The sequence below is a fragment of the Ictidomys tridecemlineatus genome, chromosome 2 (genome assembly GCF_052094955.1).
Source record: "Ictidomys tridecemlineatus isolate mIctTri1 chromosome 2, mIctTri1.hap1, whole genome shotgun sequence".
Lineage (NCBI taxonomy): Eukaryota > Metazoa > Chordata > Mammalia > Rodentia > Sciuridae > Ictidomys > Ictidomys tridecemlineatus.
The window spans coordinates 231,413,815-231,437,612 of NC_135478.1; the positions used below are offsets into that span (position 1 = coordinate 231,413,815).

General features: G+C 56.2%; 1 protein-coding gene across 8 annotated transcripts in view; it reads right to left on the reverse strand.

Moving 5' to 3' along the window:
• Ptprn2 (protein tyrosine phosphatase receptor type N2) overlaps positions 1-23,798 on the reverse strand; it is an 875,713-nt gene that overhangs the window by 542,956 nt on the left and 308,959 nt on the right. For all 8 annotated transcript variants that reach the window (XM_078040940.1, XM_078040938.1, XM_078040939.1 and 5 more), the window contains 2 exons: positions 13,632-13,992; positions 107-220 (listed from right to left, as the gene is read on the reverse strand). In XM_078040940.1, the coding sequence (XP_077897066.1) occupies positions 107-220; positions 13,632-13,992 (475 nt within the window). The remainder of the gene's footprint in view (positions 1-106; positions 221-13,631; positions 13,993-23,798) is intronic.

Consider the following 23,798-nt stretch of genomic DNA (forward strand, 5'->3'; position numbering starts at 1 on the left):
GCCCGAGTCCACCCGCACGCCGAGGGCCTGGGGAGACGAGGTCACCTTGGACTGCTGCTTCAGGCCCTCTGCCTGCCCCTCAGCTGGTCTCCCTCTGGGCACTCACCTGGCCTGGGGCCTGCAGTCGTGCCCACCATCTCCTCCAGTTCCAGGGGGCCCACGGGCTCCACTTCAGCTTGGCGCTGCCACAGGTCCTTCAGGAGACTCCGAAGGAGCACATCTGGAGGACAGAGAAGCCAACTGAAGGGGGTCCAGCCGTCACCAGGAGAGGCTGCTGGGCAGGCAGGGTGCCATCCCAGGAGGACCACACACCGGTGGAGCATGCCACGCCGGCCGCCAGGCCGCATCACTGCTAAGGGGACGGGCAGGAGCCCCAGGGGGCAGCGTAGAGGCCGCCCGGGCGGGGGTGCCATGTGCCCTGTGAGGCAGCCCCCAGCTGGCCCTGCCTGCTCCTGTCAGTTTCTGCCCAACGACCCCCAGATGTTTACACAGAACCTGACCAAGGTCTTTGCACTATGAACCTTTAAGATATAAAAATATAAAACTTCGCATTTTCTAAAAAGGTTAAAAATATCCTTCATATTCATTTTTAATCACTAACAGAGGTAAACCCAATTGTTTGCTGTTTTGGTTTTTTTTTTTTTAAGGATAAACCCAAATTACATCATTGGGGAGAAAGAAAACCTGAGTGATTCTGAGCAAAAAGTGTCAAGAATGTATTTTTAAATAGAGAATCAATCAAATGTGAAGGAATAAGAAGAAAAACAACACCAACAGCTTCACACAGAGGTACCCCAGGAGCTCGCTGCTCCCTAAAGGCGCTCAGCAGGACGGGGCGGGACTGCGAGGGCGTGAGAGGTTCAGGGACGCTGAAGGAAACGCACTGCTGGGGAGGGCTGGCAGAAAGTGGCGCCCTGCCCGCGCTCTGGTCGCCAGCGCGGGAGCTCCTGGTCTCCAGGACCATGCAACTTGCAGGCCCAGGAGTCCACCCGAGACTCCACGGGGGAACCCCTGCCACCCTGACCTGGTGCCACCCTGACCTGGTGCCACCCTGACCTGGTGCCAGCCTGACCTGGTGCTACCCTGACCTGGTGCCACCCTGACCTGGTGCCGGCCTGTCCTGATGCCACCCTGACCTGGTGCCACCCTGACCTGGTGCCACCCTGACCTGGTGCCACCCTGACCTGGTACCACCCTGACCTGGTGCCGGCCTGACCTGGTGCCAGCCGCCCAGGGGGGCGGGCCCTTCTCGCATTTCCCCACTGACTTAGCCAGGGGACCCCACTGCTGCTCCTCTCTGTGACCCAGAAATCTGGGAATGTTCCCAGAACGTTGGGGTGCACTGTCTACCTGAAAAGATCTTTCTAGTCCCCCTGCAGGTCCCTGTGGGTGGGCCGCTGTGGAGGGCTGGAGACCCAGCTGGGGAAGCAGCTCTCAGGTCAGCGCTGGGACGCGCTCCACGCACACATCCCCAGCAGACCCAGAGCCGGCTGCTGACTCTGCAGCACGTCCACCTGGCCCAGCGCTCCCCTCCCTTCCTCCCTCCCTGTGGGGGCCAGGGTCTACCTCTGTTCCCTGCGTGCCCAGATGCCCCCTAGAACTCAGCTCCAGTGCAGGGACCCACCCCAGGTCTCCACGGAGCAATGAAAAGGGGTTTAGGAGGCGAGGGGCCCTCCCTGCCCACCTCCCTCCCTGCCCACCTCCCTCCCCACCTCCCTCCACCTCCCTCCACTTCCCTCCACCTCCCTCCACCTCCCTTTCATAAACACAGGACACTGCTTCTGTGCACAGCACCCTCTCGAGGTACAGAGAAGGGTCGGTAAACAATGGCCTTGCATTCATGTGAGTTTCAGCTCTATTACAAGAGGTGGGAATGAACGATTAAAACGCACATACTTAGACTGTCTGGTGGTAACAGATCGCACGCAGGTAGGAAGGATGGGAGCTGGGATGGACGGTGGCGTTCTCAAAGGGTTATTGGAGAAGGCTTGCTGGGAATGAGTTCAAGCAGTGACCCAAAGGAGGTGAGGCCCAAGCCCAGGGGGTACTGGGAAACACTCTGGCCTTGGGGTGGACACTGCTTGGCACGCTGGGCAGGGGAAGGGAAAGGAGGTCAGAGTGTCTGGGACAGCAAGCAGGGGAAGAGGTGGGCATGGACAGAGGTGCTACAGGCCCGAGACCCCAAGAAGGCTCTCCTCAGAGTGATGGGAAGCCCAGTCGTGCTGCTGCGAGCAGTGGGCACTGTCGACTCACGATTTTAAAAGGACCATCTGTAAGGTGCAGAGGAGAGCAGAGAGTCAAAAGGAAGGCAGCCCTTCAGTCACTTGAGGAGGAAGTGAAGTGGGGACACACTCTTTTGAAGCCCAGCCCCCACGGATGGAAGAGCGACACAGAGCACCGTCAGGTACCCCAAGCTCCAAAGCTTGGTTCCCTCCATGGCACCCCAAGATTCCAAGATCTGGCGAGCTTACAGTGACAATTTAAGTCGCTCTCAGGGCTCCACGTGGGCTCCAGCAGGGCAGTTACACGAAGCGTCAGGACGTCAGACGTGGGAGGCCTGGAGTCGGGGACCAACCTGCAGTAGGTCTGCACGCACAACCGCAGGCCTGACCTAGCAACTCGCACATTCTCCTGGCGTCCCCCAAACAAAGCGTCATATGCATTAGAGGATGATCGCTGACACACGCTGGCCTCACTACAAGACTGCTCTGTCACAGAAGAGGCAAATCACCCACAGCAGCTTTGCTCCTCAGTGCCTTTAGTACCACCTACACACGAAGGTACATGGTTTAGCTAACACCACTTACCACCATCACCATCCTCACCATCACTAACACAATCAGTCCTCACGTCACCTTCCTATCACCATCGCCATCCTCACCACATCACCTCATATCATTATCACCACCATCACCCTCATATCACCACACCACCACCATCACCTCATATCATTACAGTCATTATCCTCACCATTATCCTCATATCACCACCACCATCATCACCACCATCACCCTATCACCATCACTATCATCACCACCATCACCATATCACCTCACCACCATCACCAACATCACCATCACCACCCTATCAACAACACCACCATCACCCTATCACCATCACCACCATCACCCTACACCATCACCACTGTCATCCTATCACCATCACCCTATCACCATCACCCTATCACCAACACCACCATCACCCTATCACCATCACCCTATCACCAACACCACCATCACCCTATCACCATCACCACCATCATCCTATCACCATCACCCTATCACCATAACCACCATCACCCTATCCCCAACACCACTATCATCCTATCACCATCACCATATCACCATCACCACCATCACCCTATCACCAATACCACCATCATCCTATCACCTTCACCCTATCACCATCACCACCATCACCACCATCATCCTATCACCATCACCCTATCACCATCACCACCATCATCCTATCATCATCACCACCATCATCCTATCACCATCACCACCATCATCCTATCACCATCACCCTATCACCATCACCACCATCACCCTATCACCAATACCACCATCATCCTATCACCTTCACCCTATCACCATCACCACCATCACCACCATCATTCTATCACCATCACCCTATCACCATCACCCTATCACCATCACCACCATCATCCTATCATCATCACCACCATCATCCTATCACCATCACCACCATCATCACATCATCCTATCACCATCACCACCATCACCCTACACCATCACCACCATCACCACCATCATCCTATCACCATCACCACCATCATCCTATCACCATCACCACCATCATCCTATCACCACCACCACCATCACCCTACACCATCACCACCATCATCACATTATCCTATCAAAACATGGCCACCACCATCACCACCACCATTGTTCTCAATACCATTAATACAATCACCTCCACCATCATTATCACCTTCATGAGTAACTGACTGTGTGCCTTCTGTTTAGAGGGTATACAGTTCATTAATTGCAGAGTCTAACACTTTGATATTTACAAAAGATTCAAATAAATTCAGTAGGAGTTTATTGTTTTATTCTGTCTTTATGTGGGTTTTCCCTGGAAGACATGGATATAATCACATACCTGTGCCCTGCCTATTTTCATTGAAAATAACACAAGGAGGGCAAACTGTGTCCTCCTTCCACTGTATAAGGGGCCTCAGGAATCCCTGCCAAGTGGCAGGTGTGTCTCACTGGAGAGTGGAAAACGCCCAAGTCGCAGGCAGGAACACGTCATTGCTTGTCAGGTTGTGCTGCTTTATACTCATGGGAAGCTGCCTTGACCCAGTCTGATTTCCTGTGACAGCAACAATGAGGCACTGACGTGACTTCAGCAGGTGAAGAGGAGAGCAAGTCAGCGTGTTCTCTTGTTCTTTTCTGTTTGGGGTGCTAGGGCCTTCCACACGCAAATGCCCTGCAACTAAGCGTGCCCCCAGGCTCAGACTGGCTTCTAAAGCCTGTTTCCTTCAGAGTCACACCCACAGGAGTTGGCACACGTAGAGTGCTACCTGACTTATAACAGGGAAGGCAGCCGGGACACGTACTGGGTGGCAGACCCAGGACCGGATGTGAACCCCCCCAGAAGCAGTCCCGAGGGGAGTGGTCCGTCTACACTGGGTAAATGAGCTACAACGGGGATGCCCTTTGAAGGCTGGGTTGTCCAGTCTCATCCTGCAAGTGCCAGACTCCATAGTGCGTGGCCACGTACGCACAGAGAATGCACGTGTGCCGACAGGAATGCGATTTGTGGCCAGAGAGAAACCAGCACTGCCCAGCAGGCCCAGGGTCTCGAGACCTTGGTTCTGCCGAGGGCCCCTGCTGGGCTGGTGAGGAGGAGAAAGACTGCCTGGCCTTCCTGCACCCATGCCCCGTGCTTCTCAGGGGGTCTGCCATGTGGTCAGGGGTGCACCACCCAGCACTTCATGAGGCCAAGGGACCACCTGGAGCCACAGGAAGGACGGCACCCTGTGTGGCCCTCAGGTTTGTGGAGCTAACCTTCCCTTTAGGGCCAGGGTGGCAGGTGGCGGGCAAAGCACCCGGGGCGTGAGACGCTGCACCAAGTTCCCTTCAGTGCCCTGCCGCTCACAGCCTAAGAGACAGTGCTCAACGCAGCACTCGCGGGAAGGACTTTCCAGCAAAGCAGCTAGCCTGCAGCAGAATGGCCCTCCGAGGGGAGCTCCGAAGCAGACCAAAGGAGTGGTTTGTCGATGGTGTGGGGCAGCTGCCCGACAACCCAGCCCCTCCAGGTCTCAGGACAGGCGCTTTGCCAGGGTGGGGGCCGTGTTCCCACTGGGAGGAGGCATGGGAGGCAGCCCACGTCCCCAGGACACGTGGCTGGGCTGCGCCCACACTAAGGCTGCAAGCAGGCAGAACCAGACCTGCCGGTGCAGCCCAGGAGCCACATTCCTGGTGGGTAAGCCACGGAGCGCTCCTTCCAGTCTCCTCCTCCCCTGGGACGTCTAGGCTGCTGAGCCCACTGTAGGCCCTGGGCTGAAGCCAAGGCCCTGGCCCCTCAGACCCATGTGGGCTGTTTCACTGGTAAAAGGGGAAAGTCTCTGCTGACATAGAGACGCCTTTTTTTTTTTTGTAATGTATTTTTTGTTGTCAATGGAACTTTGTTTTATGTGTTTATTTATATGCAGTGCTGAGCATCAAACCCAGGGCCTCACACATGCTCGGCAAGCTCTGCCCCACCAAGCCACCACCCCAGCCCCAGCAGACTCCTGATGACTCAGAAGGCTCCACGGGGGTGCGGGTCACAGGTCCACGGGGGTGAGGTCACAGGCTCCACGGGGGTGCGGGTCACAGGCTCCACGGGGGTGCGGGTCACAGGCTCCACGGGGGTGCGGGTCACAGGCTCCACGGGGGTGAGGTCACAGGCTCCACGGGGGTGAGGTCACAGGCTCCACGGGGGTGCGGGTCACAGGTCCACGGGGGTGCGGGTCACAGGCTCCACGGGGGTGCGGGTCACAGGCTCCACGGGGGTGCAGGTCACAGGCTCCACGGGGGTGCGGGTCACAGGCTCCACGGGGGTGAGGTCACAGGCTCCACGGGGGTGCAGGTCACAGGCTCCACGGGGGTGAGGTCACAGGCTCCATGGGGGGGTCACAGGCTCCACGGGGGTGCGGGTCACAGGCTCCACGGGGGTGAGGTCACAGGCTCCACGGGGGTGAGGTCACAGGCTCCACGGGGGTGCAGGTCACAGGCTCCACGGGGGTGAGGTCACAGGCTCCACGGGGGTGCGGGTCACAGGCTCCACGGGGGTGAGGTCACAGGCTCCACGGGGGTGAGGTCACAGGCTCCACGGGGGTGCGGGTCACAGGTCCACGGGGGTGCGGGTCACAGGCTCCACGGGGGTGCAGGTCACAGGCTCCACGGGGGTGCAGGTCACAGGCTCCACGGGGGTGCGGGTCACAGGCTCCACGGGGGTGCGGGTCACAGGCTCCACGGGGGTGAGGTCACAGGCTCCACGGGGGTGAGGTCACAGGCTCCACGGGGGTGCGGGTCACAGGCTCCACGGGGGTGCGGGTCACAGGCTCCATGAGGGGGTCACAGGCTCCACGGGGGTGCAGGTCACAGGTCCACGGGGGTGCGGGTCACAGGCTCCACGGGAGTGCGGGTCACAGGCTCCACGGGGGTGCGGGTCACAGGCTCCATGGGGGTGCAGGTCACAGGCTCCATGGGGGTGCGGGTCACAGGCTCCACGGGGGTGAGGTCACAGGCTCCACGGGGGTGCGGGTCACAGGCTCCACGGGGGTGAGGTCACAGGCTCCACGGGGGTGCGGGTCACAGGCTCCACGGGGGTGCGGGTCACAGGCTCCACGGGGGTGCGGGTCACAGGCTCCACGGGGGTGCGGGTCACAGGCTCCACGGGGGTGAGGTCACAGGCTCCACGGGGGTGCAGGTCACAGGCTCCACGGGGGTGCAGGTCACAGGCTCCATGGGGGGGTCACAGGCTCCACGGGGGTGCGGGTCACAGGCTCCACGGGGGTGCGGGTCACAGGCTCCACGGGGGTGAGGTCACAGGCTCCATGGGGGTGCAGGTCACAGGCTCCACGGGGGTGCAGGTCACAGGCTCCATGGGGGGGTCACAGGCTCCATGGGGGTGCAGGTCACAGGTCCACGGGGGTGCAGGTCACAGGTCCACGGGGGTGCGGGTCACAGGCTCCACGGGGGTGCGGGTCACAGGCTCCACGGGGGTGCGGGTCACAGGCTCCACGGGGGTGCGGGTCACAGGATCCACGGGGGTGCGGGTCACAGGATCCACGGGGGTGCGGGTCACAGGCTCCACGGGGGTGCGGGTCACAGGCTCCACGGGGGTGCGGGTCACAGGATCCACGGGGGTGCGGGTCACAGGATCCACGGGGGTGCAGGTCCAGGGCAAAGAGCCCGTCAGCTGTTCCCGTGCCAGGAGCCTCTCTGCCCCAGTTGGTCCTGTCTGTCTGAAGCGGAGACTGACGGGTTCTAGCATGCTGAGCACACTGACCGTGCGGATGGAGAGTGGTGTCCTCGCCTCACCCATGCCAAGGCACAGGGCTTCATTTCAAGTGAACACGAGGCCACAGTCACACGCATATCCTTTCCAGGGGAGCAGAAACACTTGACTCTGGCTGTACCATATTAAAATCTGCCACTTCCACTGTGCAAGGTGAGTCCTTAGCACAGATCCCCTCCACAGACCAGGCAGGGGAGGGCTGTGAGCTGCATGCCCTGGAGGTCCAAGCAAGAATGCACAGAATCAAATGCTCTCAAGCCACTGAGCTCTGACCTGAGAAATGGGTAACTTGGTAAAGCTTAGGTTGGGTGTACTGTACACAATTGTAAAAAAATAAATAAGCATAAAAAGTGGACACGGAACATTTTATTAACTGAGAGTGACCAGAGTTCAAGGTGTGTGCCTGAGTTTTCTGTCCAGGGAGAAGAAAGGAGCTAGCCCAAATGACAAATTAAAGGGACACAGAGATAAACAGCTAGGAGTCCACCCTGAAGGTCCCCCTGAAAGTCACTTGCCCCTTTCCACATGTCCACTGTTCTTGTGTGCATGCAGGAGGTGATTATTTTATCCCTGGCACAGTGCAACAGATGATCTTTCTCTGATTCCTCGGGCACACTGGTCAGGAAAGCCACTCCCGGCCTGGGTGTGTTGTGAACCAGGACTTGGGGGGCCGCGTCCCAGGCTGCACCAGGGCCACACACCTTGTCAACCCCAGCCTGGGCAGTTGGGGTTGCTTTAAAGCTTTTGGAAAGGAATCAAAGATGTAAGTCAAGGAAGGAAGGCACTCACCCCTGCCTGAGTGCCTGTCACAGGAGCTCCTGCCAGGTGTCGCCAGCAGCCAGGGATGTGCCGGGCGGGAGCCCCTCTGCTCTATCCCTGCGCCCTTTCTCATGGCCGTCACTCTACACCCCTGCACTCTCATTTGTTTTTCTGAGCTGATTCCAGAAACTGGTTTGTTGATCATAAAACTGACCCCAAACTGGAGCATCCTGCCCCCAAGATAAGACACAGCCGCAAGGCACTCGCCACCTGCAGCCTGTGCCCAGACACCGGCTGCCTGCCCCGGCTCCTGGCAACACTGATGTCCACATGCAGCCCCTGGCCTCCTCCTTGCATGAGCATCCACTTCCCTAAACTGGAAGGTAGCCTGCCTCCTGGCAGGTTGGTGGCATCCTCAAGGACACCTGCTTTCTTCCTCTCAAACCCCCATCTCTGCTGGACTTCCTGTGGGGTGAGCTCCCACATGGGTTTGGTGCTAGCACAGAGGAGTGGACATGGGTGGGCTTCCCCCTCACTGCTGGTTGAAGGCAGAGCTGTGGGAAGCCTCTTTCTGAGCCACACGGGACCCTCCCAGCTGCCATAGCTGCCTTCTGGGAATCCAGGACTGCAGTCCCTGGGGCCTTCCATCCTTACCCACCTGACAAACCTGTGAGAACACAAGGCTGGGAGGGAGCCATGGTGGAGAGGTGCTGGCACAGTGCTCTCTGGATCTGCTACAGACTCCCTTGCGTTACCTTCCAGGTGAGACTGAGTTTTGAGGTGTGGGTTGGGGGCATTGCCATGTCTTCCTGGGGGTTTCTGTCCTTATGGATACCTTTAGTCTGTCTCACCTGCTGGCAGGGCTCCAGAACATCATCTCAGATGGTGCTGCCCACATCTCGGGAAAGACGTGGGTGTGTGACCTGGGTACCTCTGCAGCACCCTTATCTCCCACAGCACACTGCACTCACCGCGGTCTAGGAGAGCCTCATCTTCAGGTGCAGGGCATGCTTCCCCTTTAACTCCATCCTGCAGAGAAGTATACTTCATCCCTGCCTTGGCCACCCTCTGCCCAGAACCTCTGCAGCACTGCACTCCTTCAGTGGCCACTCCAGGCTCTGGGTGCCCGCTTGACCGCCAGGGCTGCAGGCTGCAGTACAGAGACAGCCCCCACTCCCCCAGTGCACTAGGAAGGGTCTTAGTGCACAACTTGACATGGAAAAAACAGGTCAAGGAAACTGGATCTGGAGCCGAACAGCCACTCTACACTCCAGAGCAGAAACCAACTAGCCGGAGCAGCAAAATAAGTTGTGCTCCAATCTGCATGTGAGCTGGGGGGTCTGTAGGGCTCCAGCGTTCTCTGAAGCAGTCTGCCCCCCAGTCAGGTGTCATCATTCAGCCTTCCACCTTGTTTCCTCTTGAGGAAAATGAGGCTGAAATAATGCCTCTCTGGGGTTGACCGAAGAGGGGACTGATGCTGTCCATAGGCTCTGTTCCCTCATTCACTCTGCAAACATGGTGGTGGCACACACTAGGTCCAGGGGACAGTGGAGGCCCAGGCAGGTCTGCTGTCTGCATCACACTCAGGCCTCCAGGAGACGCGGACACGCACCGTCCACACAGGCGGCCCAGTGAGTCCACCTGGTTCCATGAGCAGTGAGCGCCGTGACACCAGAACCTCCCAGGGAGGCCGGGGAGACCCAGCCAGCCCTACCACTCCTGGGAGGCCCAGAACGCCCCTAGAGACCTTCCACTGAACTTGGAGCACACAGTGGGGAACATGTTAGACGTCGCTGGGAAGCAATCAGCAAAATCCACATGTGGGGAAAATAAAGCCCCAAACTTGAGATCGATGATTTCTGAAAAAAAAAAAATTGCAAAAAAGGAAAAAGAAGAGGAGAAACCTTGTACAGATAGAGCTGTCAACTCAGATGACCCTCTGTGCACCCAGCTTCAAAGGAACCAACTGGGAGAGCCACAGTCACCCTAAAAACTGCTGGGTCTTGTCACCAAAACAGACATGTAGACCATGGTACAGAACAGACACAGAGACAACCCACATAAATACAGAGAAAGGCGCCAAGAATGTGCACTGGAGAAAAGACAGCCTCTTCAACCAGTGGTGCTGGGAAAACCGGAAAGCCATATGCAGCAGAAGGAAATTAAACCCTATCTCCCACCCTGCACAGGACTCAAAGTGGACCAAGGGCCTGCGCGTTAGACCAGAGACCCTGCCCCTAACCGAAGAAACTGACACTCTCCATCAGGCCCTTAGGAACCAGCCGTAACAGGGCTCCCAAAGCGCAAGAAGTAAACTTAAAAAGTCAACCATGAGGGCTGGGGTTGTGGCTTGGGGCAGAGGGCTCGCCTAGCCCATGTGAGGCCCTGGGTTTGAGCCTCAGCACCACATACAAATAAATGAATAAAATAAAGTGTCGTGTCCAACGACAACTAAAAAACAAATATTAAAAAAATTGAACAAGGAGATGGAATCAAACTAAAAAGCTTCTTCACAACAAAGGAAACAATCAAGGACGTGAAGGGGCCTGCAGAACGGGAGAAGGTCTTCACCACGTGCACCTCAGGTACAGACTTAATCTCCAGGATATATGAAGAATAACCCCATTAACAATCAGGCAAAGGAACTCAACAGGCACTTCCACAGACAAAGAAATACAATTGGTCAACAAATATACAAAAAAATGTTCAGCAACTCTAGCAATTTAGAGAAATGCAAATTAAAACTACACTGAGATTTCACCTCACTCCAGTCAGAAGGACAATCATCAAGAATACAATTAACAATAAATGTTGGTGAGGATGTGGAGAAAAAGGTACACTCACACACTGCTAATGGGACTGCAAATTGGTACAACCATTCTAGAAAGCAGTATGGAGATTTCTCAGAAAAGTTGGAATGGAACCACGATTTGACCCAGATATCCCACTCCTCCGTATATATACACAAAGGACTGAAAATCAGCAAGATACAGTGATGCAGCCCATTCATGTTTATAGCACTTCAATTCACAATAGCTAAACTACGGAACTAGCCCAGGTGCCCTTCAACAGATGAATGCATGAAGAAATATACACCGTGGTGTATGTACACAGTGGAATACAACTCAGCCAAAAAGAGAAACAAAATGATGGTATTTGCCAGTCAATGGATGAAACTGGAGACCATCATGCTAAGTAAAAGAGGACAATGCCCAAAATTCCTAAAGGCCAAATGTTCTCTGTGACATGCAGAAGCTAATTCACAATAAGGGTGGGGGACGGTACGGAAGAATAGGAGTACTTTGGATTAGACAAAGGGGAATGAAGGAAGCCAGAAGGAGAATAGGAGAGAGAGTAGAATCAATCGGACACAATTTTCCTGGGTGCATAGATGAATACATGATAAATGTAATTCCACATCATTCACCACCACGACAATGGGAAGTGACACTCCATGTTTGTCTCCCAGTTGGTTCCTTTGATAAACATGACATTCTACTGTCATGCATAACTAATGGGAACAAAAATTTTAAAAATCCAACTGAGAAAAACGCATGACAATTGGGAAATTTGAGCACCGAAAAGACGTGGAGGTGTCAACACTGTTACGAATCTTGATGGGATGGAACTGCTGGGGTCTGGTGCATACACTGCTGAGGAACTGACAGAGAAGTGACCTGGTGACTGAACCTGCAGTCAGGGTCGTGCAGGGGAGTTGGCCTGCAGCCAGGGTCCAGGGTGCCGTGTGCTGAAGTGGGTCAGGCAGGCGCGGGGTTCCTTGCACAGTTCTATTGTGTTTGACATTTTACAAAGTGCTTCTGAAAGCATGTGAGCACTAGGAGACAGTATGCATAAGAAGATGACGGATGTTGCAAGGCAGCTGAGGGACAATGCCCAGCAGACTGAGCAAGGGACTGGACGGTGCAGGGTGTTTCCAGGAGCACACTCCCAGAGACGGCACCTCAGGGTGTGAGGAGGAAGGGAGGTGCCAAGGAAGCAGGTGGAGGGGCAGGGAGCCCGCCTGGCATCAGGGACAGCCAGGCGCAGGAGAAGGGCTACCTTCTGTTGGCCAAGACCCGTGCTCTCCTGTTAGAATCACGTCCCTTGGTGGGGTAGCGTTATCTGCCTCTCCCAACGTCCAACAGCTAAGACAGAGGCTGTGAATACGTGGGGTTTCTTTGGATTATGGGAGTGGGGTGGGAGGAGGTCAGAGAGCAGCCATGATTCAGGGTGGCCACAGCAGGGGTGCAGGGCTGGAGGTGCAGGGAAGGTGCAGAGGAGGAGCTGAGGGACCTCCGGGGGGTGGTGAGGTGAGTCGGGAGGCACCCAAGAGCCCAGCAAGCAAGAGCAGTGCAGAAAGCAATGGGGACACGAACAGGATTCCTCAGGGCAGCCACGACTGCCCACAGGTGAGAGCCCCCAAGGGTGAGTGCCGCCCGGGGGCATGCTGACCACTCGTTGGACAAAGCAGCTGAGGACACCTGTCTGCATAAGCAGTTCTCAGCCGAGTGGCTCATGCACCTTCCCCAGGGCAGGAATGAGAAGGAGGTCCTGTCCCCTAAACTGTGACTCCACGTTGCTCCTCGACAGACTGCCACAGTGGCCACGGGCAGCCAGCGTGTGAGGGCGAGCCCCCAGCCAGAAAGCAGGGCCTGCAGGGTGGCCACAGTTGGGCCTTCTCCCCGAGACAGTGGGAGAGAAGCCGTCACCGGCGTGGTCTGGGTTTCAGAGCCCCAAGCCAGCTGGCCTCAGAAGGAGGCTGCTGGGGAGTGCACGGCCAGAGCCTTCCAGGTGCCGCAGAGCAGCCATGGCACCTGCCGACGGCCGGTTACACCAGGTCACATATCACTGACAATCGGTGTCGACCGTCAGTCACGTCGAGGCCCACACTACACACGTGCATTGTGCGTGGTGCTGACCTCAGGTGGGAGCTCCGAGGACAGCAAGTGATGTCATGCCACGGGGAAGGTGTGACACGGAACAGCGCTCCTATTCAGTCTTCTAGAACACAAGGCCGACAGCACACCTGAGGCCAGACCCGTCCCGTGAGCCGCACGACATGCCCCACGTCAGCCTCGTGGATAGAATGATGTGTTTAGGCAAAGGACTGCACAGAGCAGACCATCTACAGACGTGCACCTTGCCCACAGCCGGCCACAGGCCTCCCAGGCAGCGGGACCACCACACAGAGGGGCTGAGGATGCCCCAGGAACCCTCTGTCCCACTCTGCCTCCTTGCTCACCCGCCGAGGAGGGAAGCACTGACAGGGAGACCCCTGGGAAGAGGCAGGGAAACTGGCCATGTGAGGCGGGCCAGCAGAACAAGTCACTCACCATCATCCGCGCTCAGGGGGCCTCTGGGGTCTTCTGGAGATGAGAGCCACTTCTGAGGGGGCGCTGCCACCCAGAGGGGCCTCGGCACTCTTGAGGGGTCCTGCAGAAGGTACTGTGGATCTGGGTCACCCTCCTGGGGGACTAGAGGGGGCCTCCGGGCAGCATAGGCTCCGAGAGCGGCCATCAAGTGCTGTCTGTCCACAGTGCTGTCCACCTTGGGGCTGAGCTCGTCTGGCTGCAGCCGGCTGAGGGTCCGCAGGGGGAAGTTCTCAGGGTACTTGTCTCGGGCCGTGGGAGGGTAGGTCAGTGCAGCTGTGTGGGCCACATAGGTCAGGACGCTCTCGGGGAAGGGGTCCTTACCCTGGAGGGTAGAAGAGCAAAAGAGGCAGCAACTGAGAATCCATGTCAGCCACACACTCGAGGGCCTTGGGCCCCCTGCCAAGTCCTTCCAAGGCACCAGATACCTCTGAGGGGGAGTCCAAGCCAGATCTCGTGGTGCTGACCAGATCATGCCGTGTACACATCCCAGCCCTGGTTCTTAACAACAGCTTCGCTGAGAGATGACCCACAGGCCGTGACACCACCCAACAGCATCACCACTGATTCCAGAACATTCCAACGCCCCCTGAATCAACCTTGTCTGCACTCCGTCCCTCTCCCTTCAGCTCAGGCAGTCTGCTACTTTCTGTCTCCGTGGATTGGCCTGCTTTGTGGGCACTCCACATGCACAGACTCTTGTCACACGTGTGCGTCTGCCTGCTCCTCAGAGCTCTCGAGGTGCACCCAGACCCAGGTGAGGCCCACCAGGATATCCCTCCTTGAGGCTGCAGAGGGTCCCGCTGTGTATGCCTCATATTTGCTTATCCACATATCAGCTGATGGACACTGGGCTGTCTTCAAGTTTGGGCTGTTCTTTAAATATATGTATATTTTAGTTGTAATTAGACATTGTACCTTTATTTTATTCACTTCTTTTTATGTGGTGCTGAGGATTGAGCCCAGCACCTTGCACATGCTAGGTGAGCACTCTACACTGAGCCACAACCCCAGCCCCTGGGCTACTCTTAATAACGCTGCATGAGCACTTGTGTAGGGGTGTTTGGACGGACACACATCTTCCATTTCCTGGGGCATACACCTGGGATGTGAAATTGCCAGGCCAGACACTAATGCCTTAACTTTCTGAAAGACTGCTAAACTATTTTCTAACACAGCTGCATGAACCTTGCAGAGAAATCCAAGGCTGGACCTCCCCACACCCCCATTCTAGAGGCTAGGAAATGTGCTGTTGTCTGCCTTTAGAGAATTCTGCTGGACGTCTCTCCATGTCCTCCCCCTGCAGGGAGCTTACTGTGACCCTGTAGCCTTCTGCAGTTGCCCCTCTCCTTCAGCCACCCTCAGCAGGCTCCAGCTGCTTCTCCGTGGGTGTTGGCTGCATTCTGGCTCCTCTTGTGGCCACCTGAAGGGCCACAGCCTTGCACAGGGAAGCAGTCAGGGCCTCCCCCAGGTCGGACAGCCACACCGTGTTCACTGGTTGATACCCTGCCCAGTACAGTCTTTCCTGGGCCGCAGCCTGTGTTTTCTCTGCACTGAGTGGTATTCACAGGCAGATGCATCCTCTTTACACTTTGCTTCTGCAACTAGAAAGCCAAGTCCTAGTGGTTGACAACTGTGAAAACGTTAGATGTCTCAATGTTGTACTCTACTACTCCTCCCACACTACACACACAGCACGGCAGCTTCCAGCTTTGAGGACTTGAGAGCTGAAGGCCATCCTGGAAGCACCTCTGGAGCTTCCTCCCGCACTGTGTGTCCAAGGCCACCCATTTTCAAATCACACCCATTCCTGCGCTGCTCATGCCCCTGGGGCCCCTGGTCAATGTGGGCCCGTGTGAGTGCCTGGCCTTTAGGTAGGGGCAGGGTCAGAGCTGACACTAAGGAGCACCTCAGGACTCCAGGTCTGGATGCTCTGCACCGTATTTTGGCTCCACCTCCAGGGGCAGATGTGGTGTAGGAGGTGGACTGTGAAATGAGATGGTGGGGCCTGTGTCAGCTCTCACGCATGAACTTGAGACATCACTTCACCTTTTGAGACTCGTTTCTTCTATCAAAGAAGGGGATTTGGATATTTTCTCTAAGATTTTTTTATTGCTTATTACTATTTCCAAAATCATATGACTTTAGCTGTCATCCAAATTATTGAGTCTTGTCTGAGGACTAGGTGAATCAACTGCTCTTCCTGGAGAAGAGAGAAGCAGGAGAGGGGGCATCGGTGGGGAAGAGAGCTCGCAGACAGCACTGCCCACAGCCCGCCACCCCCCCCAAGTGAGTTCAGCATCACCAGAGGCTGGCCTGGACCCACTACCAGAGGCTGCCCCTGAATGGCCGTTTGGTTCACGGTGCTGGAGGCTGGGTGTCTGCATCCAAATGCCTGGTCATTGGCCTGTGAGTGTCTGTGCACAGCTGGTCACACACAGCCTTCCTTGAAGCCCCCCCAGTGGGCCTCTGATGAAAGTCACTGAGGATGGCTCCAGGCAGAGGGGGAGCACAGCACTGTGCCTGGGGCTTGTAAGCAGCCTGATCTTGGTTTGTCGAGGCTCTAAGTCTACTCAAGATGAAGAGGAGGAAAGAGACCTTCTCAGCAGCAGCAGAGGTGCCTCATGGAGTGTCGTCCACCTCAGGGCCAGGGCTTGTGCCAGGGTTGGGAGGAGGAGCAGTGAGGATGCTCCTCTCCAGGCTGGCTCCTCCCACGTCTCCCATCCCAACAGGGAGGTGCTTAGCTTGGGAGCTTCCTGGGCTGCAGTCCTGCCTGGGGTGGCAGGTGCTGGCATCAGCCTCTGGCCATCTGGGAGCGTGCCAGTGCCACCCTAGTTTCCCTCCTCATACCCCAACTTCACAGGGCAGCAGAGGGCCCAAGGCCCTGAGGGTCCCCCTCTTTTCCTCTAATTTGAGCATTTTGAGTTTAAAGTTCTGACTTGCTCACAGCCTCTATTTTGAAGTTGCATTAAGTCTCAACTTATCTAAAATGTGGGGTTTCTTGAGATAATGCTGAATTGCTTTTTAAATGGAAACTACACAAAACCGGAAATTAACAACCTAGAAGCCAGTTTCTGTTATCTGGTACATGGTGTGGACACAGGCACAGGAAGTCCCCAACTGCATGGAAGAGAATCCAGGGGCCTCCTTGGTGTGGTCCAGCTGGTGTGTGAAGCACTGGACAGCTGTGCCCACCCTCGCTGAGCTGTCAGCTGGAGACACTGCTCCAGGTAATCCTCTACCCCAGCTAGCTTCACTAAGAGACAGAACCCACTGGCCACAGGGGCAAACAGCCTCTGGAAAGCAAGCTCCTCAGAAGACCGACAGGCCATCAGCATGCTGGTGCAGCCTGCATCACTCCAGCCAATCATTAACATTTTCACTGCCGGAAGCACTGGAAAAACAACTCTGTCTTCTTTAAAAGCAGCCAGAAAGATGAGGAAAACCTAGGTAAAAGTATCTGGCTTAGCACATGTCCCAGATTGTTAATATCATCCTCATCAGCAGCAGCATCTCAGACTCGGTACCATCCCCACCACCATCCACAGCAGGCCACCACCGCCCTCAGCAGCATGCCCACCCTCTGCGGCATGCCCACCAACCTCTGCGGCATCCCCACCATCATCCTCGGCAGCATGCCCACCAACCTCTGTGGCATCCCCCCCACCGTCTGCGACATCCCACCCTCGGCAGCATGCCCACCGTTAGCAGGATCACAGGCTCCTGCTGCTGTGTGCTCAGCTCTGTATTATATGGGAGAACAATAATTCAGACATGCCCTGTCTTCCAACAGCTTGCACAGTGCTATGGAAGTTATGTCAGAGAAATCAATGACTATAATTAGAAGCACACTCAGAGAGTTCACAAAAGCAACAGTGGCTGGGAAGGAAGAGGTTCCAAACTCTGCAGGACAGACCAAAGCACCTTTCCGGAGCCTCTTCTCACATGGCTTCCCAACTGCCCAGCAGTGAACTCACTGAGGGAGCAGTTCTCCTGGCTGCCGGCTTGACCCGGTTGTGGTGCGGAAGCCAACATCAGCCCTCCTTCTTTTGAATCCCTGGACATCTCCTACCCAGACGGCACACCAGCAGTTCAGATGGCTAGGGAGACCTGGAGGACCCAGAGTCCCACAGGATACACAGAGTGCACGAGATTCTGGGCTGCAGGCTGGCCCCTCACACTCATCAGGTATTCTCTTATGCCAAGGACTGGAAACAAATCAGGAAACTCAAATTGGGACATCTTTTGACCACGTCACACACACTTTCTCCATGTGCCTCATAGCCTGGAGGCAGCACTGACAGGCTCAGTGATCAGGACGCACACTGGGCTGACAATATGCAGCAGTGGGGCTGTCCGCAGGCTTCCTAATGAGCGGCACCACAATACCACTGGGTCACCCAGTGCCATGAGATCTGGGAGCACAAGCCGGGGGCAGTAGGTAGGGATCTTAGACACCTGTCATCTGCGCTCGTTAATGGAGAGCCGCTCAGGCCTCGACAGCATCGGGGGTAGATCGTGTGTCCTCTGTGTCTCCGGCTCTGTCATTGGACTATGGCCTCTATCTCTATGTCTGTGTCTCTGCTTCTGTTCTCTCTCTCTCCATCTCTGTATTGTGCTTATGTCTCTGTTCTGTATTTCTATGTCTGTAACTGTCTACTGTCTGTCTCTGTATCTTTCTGTCTGTATTTCTCTGTGTCTTTGCTCCTGTCATCTGTTTCTGAGTCTCTGTTTTCCTATACCTGTGTCTCTGTCTCAACACATGGCTGGGGGCTGCGCTCATGTGCAAACAACCAGCTTCTGATTCTCCTGTGCACCTGGCTGCTCAAGTGTCTCAGGTGTGGAGATGCGGGGGTGATGCTGGGGCCTGAGCTGTGTCCAACAGCATGAAGTCCTGAGGGCACACTGTGTGCAGGGAGAGAAGACTGCTCCTGTTGACGTGCAGTCCCCAGAACAGAGACACTGAGTTACAGGAAAGCAGAGCAGCTGATCAGAACTTCAAGAAGGCCTGGATCCCCAAAACTTGTTAGAACTCACAACATCTACAAGATCCAACAGGGTCACACCCTCAGGTACAGGATCTGGCACCAGTGGGAAGCTGGCGGTAACAAGTGCGTGGCTGTGAGCATGGGGACGTGAGCAGGTAACTGGGGGTCTGCCAGTCTGGGGGAGTCTGAAGACAAAGGAACAAAGCAGACGCTGGTGCCCCTTGCCTCCCTGTCACTTCTCTCTCACTCACTTTCACGTCTGCATGTGAGCTGGCGCCTGCAGCCTCACGCCCAGCAAGTGAAAGCCAGGGTGAGAGTTTGGATCCATTTTTCTGACCTTTGATCATAAATCCACTCAACAGAGTCACAATCCCAAATCGCCTGCTTTTGCTGGTGCTCCTGCCAAGCTGCTCTGGGCTCTGTTTTCGTGCCCTTTGTGGCTTTTTGTGGCTCCTCTGTATGGACCCACCTACCCCCATTCTGAAGACTGGAGATGAGACTCCTGGCAGTGGGACAGCAGGTCTGGGTCTGACTGGGGCTTGCCACCTGCAGACAGGGTCTATCCGGTCTCCCTCTGCCTTGTGGAAATCGACAGAACCTGGGTTCAGCGGGTTCTGAGACTGTTTTTAACTTTAAAAAAAAATCAAGGAAAAGTTGGGCAAGAATTCCAGGATTCTGTCATCAGCTCTGCCGCCAATTAACTATTGAAAGTGGACACTGTACTTATTTCCCAGCCTCAGTTTCTCCATCTGCAGGCCACTGTGACACGCTATGGGATGGGTGGTCCTCAGTTGGCCCGCTGCTCTGCTTCCCTTGTCCACCCACAGCTCTGGAGAATCCCACCTGGGGAGAGCAACCATGAGAGTCAGAATACCAAAGTAGCATCTCGCACACAGCAACATCACCTGTCAAATAAAAATAAAAACAGGCATCATCTACCCACAGCTGCAGCCACGGAGACTTCATTCCTGCTGTGCTTACACCTGGTCTTCCTGCGGCAGGTAAGCCACGGGTGGCCAAGGCTGGCCATGATCCTGGGAAATGTGGAGTCTCCTGGAAGCTGGCGAGAGAGCTGCTCAGCCAATTCCAGACAGAGGAGCAGAGACAGCCAAGATGGGTCTGGAGCACACGTGTTTGACATCTGTCCCCAGCAGCACTCCTGCAACTCCACACCGGAGACACTTGGGCAGCCAGGTGCACAGGAGAATCCTGAGCAGGTTGTCTGCACGTGAGCACAGACCCCAGCTGGTCAGAACCCTGGGATTGCTGTGAGCAGAGGGGCTGCTGGTGCAGGAAAGGAAGCTGTGGCTGCAGGTGCTCAGTGAGGGAGTGTGTGAGCCAACTTGGGATGCGGAGCCCTGGAGTGTCCCAGCTTGCATTGGAGCCTGGCTTCCCACCCAGGGCCAGGGAAAATGCTCCCTGAGTGTTTTAAATCAAATGAACGTCCTGGGCGCGGCACACAAAATGAGTCAAAGGTCCTCACAGCTCTGAGCCTTGGCACACGTGCCTCCTAGGGCACAGCTGAGTGGAAGTGCGGGAGGGGGCCCTGCGTCCCCAGGCACTGTCCCCCAGGGTGGCGCCTCTCCATGTGTGGAGGACCAGAGGGCTTGAGGCAGACATCTGTGTGGTTTCCAGGTTGGGGTTGTAGGAGCAAGTCCACCACGACCCCCAGGCACCCAGGCTGTCCTTCCTCCGGGCCAGATGCCCAGGCTCTCACTACAGGCCAAGGACAGGCAGCCATGACGGCAGGCCACAAACACACCCAAGTGCCCTGAAAAGCTCACGGCAGACCCTGCGGCATGTTTCTGCTTTGAGAGTAGGTTCCTAGAGAGGGTTTAGTCCTCCGGGTGACCTGGCCATTTGATCAGTGTCACCTGCCTCTGTCTGCCCTGCCACAGGACTCAGGCGCCTTCCTCTGACTCCGGCTTTGCACCCTGCTTTTCCAGTGGGCCTCTCCATCCTCTCCGTCCTGTGTTTTGTGGGCTCTGGTCCTAGTAGAATGTGGTGGAGACTCAGTTCTCATTTTTACCCAGTTTAAACCTCTCCTGGGTGCATTTGATACCTGTGGGCATGGGTGGGTCTCAGCCGCCTTCCTCAGGGTGTGACCCCCTGCTCTGCAGTCAGGGACTAGCTTCCTGACCTGGGGGAGCTCAGGCAGCTGCATAGCCAGTGTGGCATCCAAGATCACCCATCCACTCCCTCCGCACCTGCCTGGGCTTTTCCAGCTGCCACACCCAAGCCTTTGCAGGGCCACACGCTGCCCAGGAGCTGGTGCCCAGGGAAGGCCTTCTCCAGGCCCCTGTGGTGTGCCTCCCTCAGGAAAGCCTTCCCACGCTCTGCACCACCTGCCTCAGATCGGCCCGCAGGCACCCGCAGCAGCTCCACACATCTCAGGGGCACCCCTCCCTGGCCTGGTCAGCCTCCCCTTCCACTCCACTCTAGGCACGAGGGCCGGCCTCTCCTCCCTGGAAGAAGGCCCTCCCTGCCCAGAGCCCAGTGCTGCAGGCTCCTCCTCCCAGTCCCTGGTGGTCCTTGGGAGCTGTGGGCCAGCAGCTCCTGTGGGTTGTCCACATGCCAGGGAGGGAGGGGAAGGAGGAGGAGGTCTCCATGCAGCGGGCTGTGAGTCCATCAACACTCAACCAGTAACTCCAGGCGCTCTTCCAGCGTCCGTCTTCTTAGAAGCCCTCCTGGCCCACTGACCACAGCTGGCCCCCGTCCATCCTATTTTTAGGTGTCCCCTCTGTCACTGTACCCGTGCCACTTTCTGCTGTATTTTTATTTCTTTGTTGCCTGTCTTTCCCATTAAGACTATAAATCCTGGAGGGCAGGAACTTTTGTCTTCTAATTCCAGCATTCAGCACCATCTTTTTTTTTTTGTATATAAATGAGTTTTTAAAGTGTTCCCCAAGTCCATCAGTTCACGGTACTGCCAAGTGACAGGTTTCAGCTCACATCCGGGCAGGAGAGTGAAGGCAGAACTTCTTAGTGTTCCATGTCATGACTGACAGACTCTGAGCCAGTTAGTTAGGTGCCCCCAATCATGCAGAAGTAATGACACCAGCTTGATTCAGTGATCAATAAGAGCTGGATGACTGTGTCAGAGCTGTGAGCCGGTCAGTTTGACTCAGGAGGAGTGTGTGACTCTCTCCCCTCTGGCTTCTGTGGTAAACTCACCAAGATGACAGCCTTGGAAGACAGGGAGCACCGAATACTCCCCGACTCTTCATGCTGGACTCCGTGCTTGATGACAGAGACACAGAAAAACGTGATTTCTGCATCATTCACTGGAAATTGGCTGCACCTTGAAAGACCATCAGTGTAAGAAGCTTAAAGTTCCAACTGAAGCTTTCCACCACTTGAGGGGAATCTGAGAAGGCAGCCCAATTCCCCAGTGGGAGAGACCCCCCAGCTAAGCTGTGCCAGCGCATGAGCCGGCTGCAACTTCACTCAGCTTCAGCGGCAGAGAGTGGGCTGAGCTCTCCCTCCTGACCGCTGGACAGAGAAGACAATGAGCTCGAGTCTTCATGCAGTTTTCAATACTGAGAGGCATCCATCCCAGCCCAGGAGGAGGAACCTGAGCACAAAGATGCTCCATGCTAGCCCTCTGAGAACCCGTGACCAGGGAGTGGCGGAGACCTTGGGCGGGATGCCAGAGTCCCCCAGCTCACCTGGGGTATTGAGAGAGAAAGTGGGCTTCCCGATGATCATGCACTCACAGCCAACCATGTGTGGGGTTGTCCTGCCAGGTGGGACTTTAAATATCACAGGGACCAAACCTACCCCAGGGCAGGAAGGGCTGCTGAGGGCTGCAGGCTGCTCCCACAGGGAAGCAGGAGGGGATGGGGACAGTGACCAGTGCCTCTCTTCTCTTGCTCCCCAGGCCCCAGGGAAGGGCCAGAGCCAGTGGACACGTCACAAGACACCCTCATCAGCCCCTCACGAGCTCACGAGGCCCAGTGCTCTGGCATGGGGCCAGCTACACTTGCCTCCTACGCAGGGAAGGGCTTGGAGAGCAGGGAGGGCTGGGATCAGCGCCCGGTGTCAGGAGGAGTGGGAACCTTCAGGACAGGGAAGACTGCAGCAAGTCTACTGCTTGGTGTGAGGAGGCTGAGCCTCTCTGCCCCACTGTGGCCTGATGAGCATCCAGCTGGGGTGCTGTGCAGCGGGTAGAACCATTGACCCCCAGAGGCTCCCGGGACGTGGCTGCAGCTGGCAGCCCGCCAGCCCGCCTGGGCCTCTGAAGCTTGCCCTCCTTGAGGCTTTCACTCCACCGCCCCCAACCCAGCTCACAGGAGCGGCTCCAGGGGGACAAAGCTCAACTTAGACGTGTCTGCCATTGCTGCCCTTGTTTCTGATGCCCCATGTCACACCCGCATATCTCTGGCGTGCCGAGTTGCTAATGGCCACAGGCCATGGCAGATATGGGGATCCCTGGCGTCCATTCAGGTGCACCTCAGGCCACTCTGTCCAGCGGGTAAATTCTATTCCACATCTCTCACCTCGTGAGGAGAGGAAGTGGAACTGAAGGAGAAGCATGCGGTGGGTCCAGAGCCGAGCAGCTGAGGTTCCTGCAAGACCTCAGATGCTCTGTGAACAAGGCCCTCTCGGGGTCTGCAGGGCATGTGGGCTCTGCCTCTGAGCACTGTTCCTCTCTCTTCTGCTTCGGCAGGAAGAGGAGTGCACCTGGGTGAAGGTCCTGGGGGCACATCACTGAGCTGGCGTGGCCAACTCACAGAGCAGTCTGCCTTCCTGACATTCAAGCTTCCTCTGAAGCTCTGGGCTGACAAGCCCTACTCTCGCCTGTTCTAGTCCATTCTACCAGGCCATCTCTGGGGCCAATGCCTGTAGCCCAGTCCTCCAAGATCCTCTATGGGCTCTGCAGGTCTCTGCTCGGTGCACCCTCTGGAAGGAATGTGCCTGAGGTCCATGGGCCTGACCCAGTGCGCCAGCCCGAATCATTGCAGCAATTTTAATGGCTCGAGACAGAAAGATAATGAAAACTTGGCTAAGGTGCTTCCGTGTGTTTTACAGAGCTGCCACACCTCTGAGGAGACCAGTGTTGGGAAAGTCCCCAGCTTTCCTCAGCGTCCAGTAACAGTTCCAGCCTCAGAAAGAGAACCTTGTCCCATCTGAGGGGATGTGA